The sequence below is a fragment of the Rhincodon typus genome, chromosome 31, assembly GCF_021869965.1.
Source record: "Rhincodon typus isolate 14 chromosome 31, sRhiTyp1.1, whole genome shotgun sequence".
Classification (NCBI taxonomy): Eukaryota; Metazoa; Chordata; class Chondrichthyes; order Orectolobiformes; family Rhincodontidae; genus Rhincodon; species Rhincodon typus.
In genome coordinates this window covers 596,827-604,740 of record NC_063362.1, presented here as the reverse complement: position 1 = coordinate 604,740, position 7,914 = coordinate 596,827, and the positions used below count along the sequence as shown (strand labels likewise).

Genomic DNA, 7,914 nt, shown 5'->3' with positions numbered 1-7,914 from the left:
AAAAGACCTTTTGTGGTCAAACACGGTTTGGGAAGAGAAAGGAGCCTTTCTACGCTTCTTTGGCTGATTGTAACACATAATATATTTAAAAGTCCACAAGAATACCTGATAGCCTTGTTTTATTCATTCAAATCAAGTTCCTCCTCCATAATCTTTTGCAACAAGCTTAATTTCTGATCTCCACAATAACCTTTGTTGTTCACTTCTGGGAGGTCAATTATATCCTTTATAATAAGGTCTTTGGAACTGCAGTCCTGTAGTTGGAGTTTGTCCAGTGTAGGAAAATATATTAACAAATGGCAGAATGCTCCAAATCGTGGTGTGATGATAAGAGATGGTAACCCAACTTACTTACAGAGCTATTGAACTTTTAAGTAGAACATGTGTTTTTAATAGAAAGGGGGACTTACAAGCCAAAAACTAGCTGAAGATGTAAATTCAGTGGCTGTCTAAAATACCATTGTGGATAACACAGAGTTCTAAGATGAATCATGAAATGTGAAGGTTGTCAAGGGAACTTCAGACAGCAACGTCTCAAAGGGAGTGAAAAAAAACTGAACTATGGCCTCTCGTGTTGTGAACCAGACTGCACACATGATCAGTTGAAAGAAATACAAATCTTTGTGAAAGACATAGTTGTGTTTTACCATTCCAGAGATGCACAAGAAAGGAGGCTAAAAAAAAGCACAACTGCAACCCCTAGTCTTTGTGTCTCATATGCTAGGGAATGGATGTGCTGGTGTCGGGTGTGTGAGCTTGCAGTTCAAGTTGCATTCTGCTAAAGTGTGCTGTGAAGGTACACGGACAAGAACTTCCTGCAGGCAGCCTTGCATGTGAGGTAAAAGGAAATAAAGCTTTTCATTGTCCAAATGTTGAAAACAAGTCCTCAGCAAAGTCACTGTTGAGGAAACCTAGACAAATGCCTTTCAGCTAACTGCAGACTAAGAATATCTAAACCTCTGCTCAACAGCAAAGTCAGCACCATTACAATCACCCACCTTAACTGTCACAATGTTGCACAACTTATTCGTCACAGGCAAGCCAAGGACTGATTCAGCATTTTTTACTTTTACATTGTTGACTCACCTCTCATTTCCTCATTATTCTGTGTATGTGTGTCACATTTTGTATCTTTCCTCATTTATTAGGCACAAATAAATTCATTATTGCTTTAACTCAAAAGACTTTTCACCAGATTTGGGACCAAGTTAGCAATGTGATATGTTTTGTGCAAAGTGTTTATGGGATGAGGATCAAAAGGTTTTTGCTAGGGTGAAAGACAGGAGATAAAAACAGAAAATGCTGGAGAAACTGAGCAGGTCTGGCAGCATTTGTGGAGAGAAACAGAATTAACATTTTGAGTTTGATATGACTTGGTTCTGAAGAAGAGTCATATCAGACTTGAAACTCTGTTTCTGCTGCCACAGTCGCTGAGATTCTCCAGCATTGTCTGTGTTTGTTTCAATGTTTTGCTTTTATCATTATGAAAGACAGTAGAAGTTGAATGACAGAAGATTTAGTTTTTCAGTGCTAAAGGGAGTGGAGATGAAACAAGAAAGTGAGAAACAAAAGATGACCTGGAGAAAGTGTTAACACAGTGTGGAGTTGGAGGAGCATGCTGCCTGGCCTGCTGTGTTCCTCCAGCTTTACACGGTGTTATCTCTGACTCCAGCATTGGCAGTTCTTACTACCTCTGGAGAAAGTGTGCTGCTAAATGAATTTTTTAAAAAAAGTCAAGGAAACAGAGTGGGACAGAGATTGTCATTAATGTGTTCTTGTCCGTCTTGTTTTTCATTCTATCAGAGATCTGCCTTTTGGCTTCAATTCATCCAGCTTTTGATCAACACATGTCATTTATTTCCAGTTCTGATGAAATTCCATAGATTTTAAAGGTTACCTCTGTGTCTTGCTCCACAGATGCTATCTATCCTGCTGAGTTTTTTTTTTCAGCATTTTCCTTTTTTATTTCAGGAAAATTATCTGCCTTTTTTTGTATTTTATTATTTTACAAATTGTAAAAAAAAGATATTTGGTCTGATTGTCTTGAAGAGGAAGCCTGCACTACTGCATAAATGCTGCCCCCTCCACACTTCACATTGGCTTTGATGAAGAGTCATCTAGACCGGAAACATGAGCTTGCTCTCTCTCATTGGATGCTGCCTGACCTGCTGTGATCTCCAGCAATTTTTTGTTTTCTGTATTGATTCATGTCTGGAGTAGAGATCAAAAAATTGCATCTTGTGCTGATCAGATTGGGATTATCAGATAATGAGCATTGGGATCCCAGTAATTGTTTGAACTAGTTCTACTGCCTGAGGGGTCAGAGGAGATTGGGCAGTCGGGCAGGACGAGGTAAGCAGGGTGGAAGTGATATACAAAATATTTGATCATGATGCTTCAGTCATTGAGTGCATTGTAGGCTAATGAGCTAGTGGGTTATTCTTACCTGTGGCTGCCAGATGTGTGAACATTGAGAAGTAAAGGCTCTGCGATTGAGACCATCAACCTTCAACTTTATCCCAGTTACTGTCCCTTCATCACTAACCCAACGCAGATATGGCATTTCTCCCGAGTTTCATATTTATCGATTGAAGTCAGAACGTTGTTCCTAAGGGTGTTTATTGACCTGAATATTTCTTACAACATTTAATTCACAAACTTGCTGTTATGTGACGTGACGAAGGAACAGCGCTCCAAAAACTTGTGACTTTGCCAGCAGTCGGTTTATTGAATGTCTATCGCTGGCGTTGCTGGTGTTTCCCTGTGGTCGGAGTGGCATTCCAGCCGGGCCCATCGTGTGAGTGACGCCGGGGTTTGTTCAGTCAATGTGGAGAATCTCTCCCCTCTCGGAGTCTCCTGGAGCAGCTCCAGACAATGCCCCTGCCCCCAGTCAGAGCTCTCCTGCCTCACGCTGTGAAACCTGTTCCATTTCAACCTCAATGAACCTCCAGGACAGGCAGGATCGCTATACTGCCCTGTTCACACCTCAGGTTAAAATCCCACAGCCGATATTGTGCTGGGAGCTGAGGGGCGGGGATGCCTGGAATCTGCAATTGGCTTGAGTCCGATCGGGCTAGGAAGGGGAATGGCCAGGACCTCGGCTTTCCCCAGACCGTTACATGGTGATCTGGCTGGGGTTGAGCTGTTTGTGTTTCCAGCCCCCGCGATATCAGCGCTCCGTCTGCTCACTGAGGGCACATGGGGAACACCGGGATGCAGAAAGGGACGAACAGGGAGGATAGTGCAAGTCATAGGGGCCAGGCTGGGCCCCGGGGGACAATATTTCTAGGTGAAGTCTCCAGCTTTAAACCACACAGTGAGGTTCAGGGTTTCCCAACTTCTAACCGATTATAAGGGTTTCCTCAGAGTTGTAATGGACAATTATACAAACAGCCAGCAGCGAGGTTTTCATGTTGATGTTTCGGGGCACTGGGTAAATCTTCACATCAGCCTCACTCCCCAACCCCCTCCGCTAGCTCCCCGTTTTCGTTCACTTCTCAGAATAACTGCTTCCTGGTGAATTTTGTGAGGAAATATCTTGGAAACTGGTGAGGTTGTATAAAGATTGTGCATTGCTGTGTAACCAGCTCGGTTCCTGAGCGCAGCCTGAGCTCTGGCAGAGGGAGATGTGAACTCGAACCTACCCCTGGCCCCCTGAAGCTTCACTCATTTCCCACGGGCAGCCGTCCGCCGACACTTCTCAATGGCCAAAGGCAGCGCGCTTCCCCCTGGCACCCTGCCGCATCTAACCCCATCGACCAGTGACCCCGCCCGGAGCCCGAATTCACCCCGGCAACCGGGGGGGGGGCATTGAGGGGAGGTTTTGGGGAAACTGGAGGGGGCTCTTTTGGAGTTGGAGGGGTTTCTGTAGCTGTTGGAGGGATGGGGGGGTGGTATCCATCTCTCCCCTCACCCCACCCCCTTCACTGCCGCTGGGAGCGGTATGTGCCCGGGGCTGCCCGGGGCTTGGAATCACCGAGCGGTCCCGTCTCCTCCCGGAGTCTGCAGGCGGCGGCTCTCACTTTCCCCTGGGCCTGACTAACCACCTCCTCCCGGGTCGGAGCAGCACCGGGTCCGGGCTATTCAGCAAAGCGGGGTGGGCTGATGGTGGTGGGGGAGCATAGAGAAATAGACAGAGCGACAGAGAACAGAAACGGACAGAGATACAATAGGGGCACAGCCAGAGACACAGTGAGAGAGAGACAGAGAGTGAGAGACACACAGAGAGAGAGAGATACATAGTGAAAGAGCTGACACCCCCTCCCCTCCCCTCCCCCACACTCGGGCCGGGGGCGGTCGCCGCTGCCGCACAGGAAGACTCCAGCACAGTGACGTGCGAATAAGATCTCTCTCTCTCTCTCTCTCTGTGTCTCTGCAACCAACCTAGAGCAGCTGGAGTTCACCGCCACTGCCAGTGAGCTCGAAGCCCACAGACGAAAGGATTAGCTGGGCGCTCTGTCCAGGGGGAAGGGGCTTTGCTGAAGGTGCACGGAGGGCTCACCCTGGGCCATAGACCGTGTCTGCAGCTCCGTAACCCCGGCTCTCCGCTTACTCCTGGCCGCCATGTCCCAGATCCTACCTTACAATGAGGAGAAGATTGCGCATTATGGTGAGGAGGTGGGTCAGATCTCCTTCACCTGCCGCCTGCAGGACACCAACAACTACTTCGGAGCAGGCCAGAACAAACGGGCGCCCAAACTGGGTCAGATTGGGAGAAGCAAGCGGGGTAAGTGAGGGCTGAATAAGCTCAGGATCCAGGCAGCTCTCTTCTTGTCTGGGATTTAAATCATTTTCAATTCTTGTTTTTTTTTATTGTATACCCGTGAGAAAGAAATTGTTCTGTCTAGCGTCAATACTCAAACAATGCAACGATCTGCGTTTCTCAGGGTTAATTCCTGGGGTCTGTTTTATTGGGCGGGGGGAATATTTACTTCAAACCGTGAATTCCTCGATCGCTTTTAATTCTGCAGCAAATCGTTTTGCATTGAGTGTCTGTGTGAATGTGTGTGTGAGACAGTGTGTTGTAGGGGTGGGGGGGAAGGGAGTGTGCGGTTCTGCACAGGCGATATTGCTGTGGACGCCTCTGTACACACTGTGTGTGTGAGAGAGAGAAAGTGAGTGTGAGGGAGTGTGTGTGTGAGTGCGAGAGAGTGAGTGTTAGAGAGTGTTGTGGAGGGAGGGGGAGGGGAGTGTGCGGTTCTGCACAGGCGATATTTCTGTGGACGCTTCTGTACACACTGTGCGTGTGCATGAGAGAGAGTGTGAGTGTGAGGGAGTGTGTGAGATGGGGGGGAGGGGAGTGTGCGGTTCTGCACAGGCGATATTGCTGTGGACGCCTCTGTACACACAGTGTGTGTGAGTGTGACAGAGTGTGAGAGTGTGAGAGAGTTGATGGTTGGGGGAGTGTGCGGTTCTGCACAGGCGATATTGCTGTGGACGCCTCTCTACACTGTGTGTGTGTGAGAGAGAGTGTGTTGAGTATGTGGGTGTGTGTGTATGAGTGGGTATGTGAGTGATTGTGTGTGTATGAGTGAGTGTGTGAATGATTGAATGAGTGGGTATGTCTATGTGTGTAAGTGAGTGTGTGTGTCCATATTTGCAAATTCTAAACCCGCTACCAACGCCTTGGGCTTTATTGCACATGTACAATGAATGAACAGTAACTGTTCCCAACAGCTCTACATCAGTCAGATTCCCAATTGGTGCCAGTTTTATTGTCATGTATCCCGCTGCCTTTGAACAGTACCTAGACTCGGTTTTTAAAAGAAACCATGAATTGTTTTTTTTTCTGCATTGCAGTTGTCATCGAAGATGACAGAATTGACGATGTGCTGAAAAATATGAGCGAGAAGTCCCCTCCGGGTGTTTAAAAATGCCGAAAGAGTGTGTCGATCAACAACACACAAAAAAACATTCAAACAAGTCCCACCTTTTCGTTGGCGAGAAAAGCACTTTGAGACGCAGAACTAACCTTTACTTATAAAAGCTGTGATACACAATGCTAAAAAAAACTAACTATTGTATCTGACGCTGGGAGGCAAAGTGTGAGGCCAGGTCCGAGAGAGAGTTAAGGAGTGAGTAATGTTGGTCCAAAATTGAACCTTCCAAGGCAATGTGCAAGAATGACTTGTTCTTGACCGCTCAGAGCATCATGGAATGTGCAGATGTCAGGGCAAGCCGGAAAAGAAGCGGGAGAACGATGTAGCAAGCACATACTGTCTATTGATCAAACCTTTGTATTGTATTGCCAGCAGCTATCTTGTTATGAATGGAGCACTTTGTTTACATTATCTTGCGAATACTGTAATTCTGTGCACTTTGGATGTAAAATATTATTTTTATTCTCTTTTATTGCAGTGTTGGGAATTGTTTAAGACAAAAACATTTTATAGGAATGGAGAAATATTGTTTCATTTTGAGTTCAAACTTGTGTGCAGCTTGATTTGATTTCTTGTTGCAATATACTGCGGCCTGCTGCGTTGAAAGTGAGATCTTTTCTATTTTAGGATTTATAAACCATAAATGTATCCTACAGTGAGATCGATAGGAGATGTTTTGTTATCGTGGCAGTAATATACTTTCTATATTGTATGAAGCATCATCACGACAGTGCCAAATATTTCGAGAACGCCAAAAAGGCAACCAGTTTCTCTCTGCTCTCCGTGAATGTATTCAGTAACGCTACTTGGCTGCCATTTTTTATGTTAAAGGACTAAGTTATTATTTGGTGAATTTCTTGTTCTGCATGATAATATATAAAATGCCTCGTGTGAGGCCGTCTATAAATCATTATAGATCTTGTCTGCAACTTTGAATGACAGACCTCAAGATTTTTTTTCTCTGAATTGAATCTATGAATATCTGTTGCACCTCTTTCCTCTACAGGGCTATTCCGCAAAGTATTAATAAAAGGTAAAAGCTTTCTATCGTCTCTCGCTCTCTCTCTTAAGTTTGCTAAATGTTGCTGGCTTGTGGAGTATTACTGACAGTTACTGAGCTTGCAATCATATTGATCGGGTTGTCGAATAAGTGATTAATCGTTCGGTCCTACCGCAATCAGTTGCTTTGACTAGAAATCATTATTTTAGAGAGAGGAATTCACAAAAGTTGTGCAAATAATGTGTAACACGGAGCTGCTAGAGTAGGAGAGTTTCCTGCTTCAAATCAATTCAATCCGGTTAGCGGTTAAAATGTCACATTAAACCTTGGCACAAAAGCAAGAGGGCTATGAAATAAACTGTTCACAAAACCGCGCAGGCAGCTTTCCAATTCAGTTTACAGTTTTAGAATACAGTCAGTGTTCGAAAGCAGACCAGGAGCTATTTGTTGACATTTTAATTCCTTTCCAAAACAGTTCCTCAGACAGAAACGGATGTATATTGTGAACTAAAGCCTGTTTTCACTGATACTGCAATAAACGCCTCCCTTAATCGCCACAGGTTATTTGAATAATATAATCCTCTGGGCTGCCCCCGAATGTGAGCGAGATGTTTCTGATCTCTGTCATTATCTTTCATCACCATCTCATTAGTTCGAGGCTGTGAAGATGAGATGGATGTGTGGGTGATAAACCGACACTGGTTTATGTTTAGCAGAACATCCGTCTGTGGCAGAGAGGGGCGAATGTGCCACAAAACCTAAAGAGTATCTTTCCCACGCATTTTTACAAAAACAGTTTATGTTGGAAGTTTGGAATCTATAAATTCTGCATTTTTCCCCGGAGTACTCACTGCAGCTCACGTTCGCTGAAGGCAAGAGGAACCCTGAATTCAAATCCCTCTCTCTCTGCTACAATGAGTTTGGAGAATGCAGTTTATAGTGAAATTAGAGACTAATTATTTGGAGACAAAAATTACCATTGACAGATTAGCTAATTTCTTAAAATGTGAGTGTGACCTCGATGGAATGCAGATT

The 7,914-nt window shown here is 45.0% G+C and overlaps 1 protein-coding gene across 1 annotated transcript; it reads left to right on the top strand.

The window, feature by feature from the left end:
• The first annotated feature begins 4,113 nt into the window (after window positions 1-4,113).
• Window positions 4,114-6,890, top strand: LOC109917944 (calcium/calmodulin-dependent protein kinase II inhibitor 1-like). The gene is made up of 2 exons (XM_020517840.2): window positions 4,114-4,726; window positions 5,800-6,890. The coding sequence occupies exons 1-2, from the start codon at window positions 4,564-4,566 to the stop codon at window positions 5,868-5,870; spliced, it is 234 nt and encodes a 77-aa protein (XP_020373429.1). The 5' UTR covers window positions 4,114-4,563; the 3' UTR covers window positions 5,871-6,890.
• The last annotated feature ends 1,024 nt before the right edge of the window (window positions 6,891-7,914 follow it).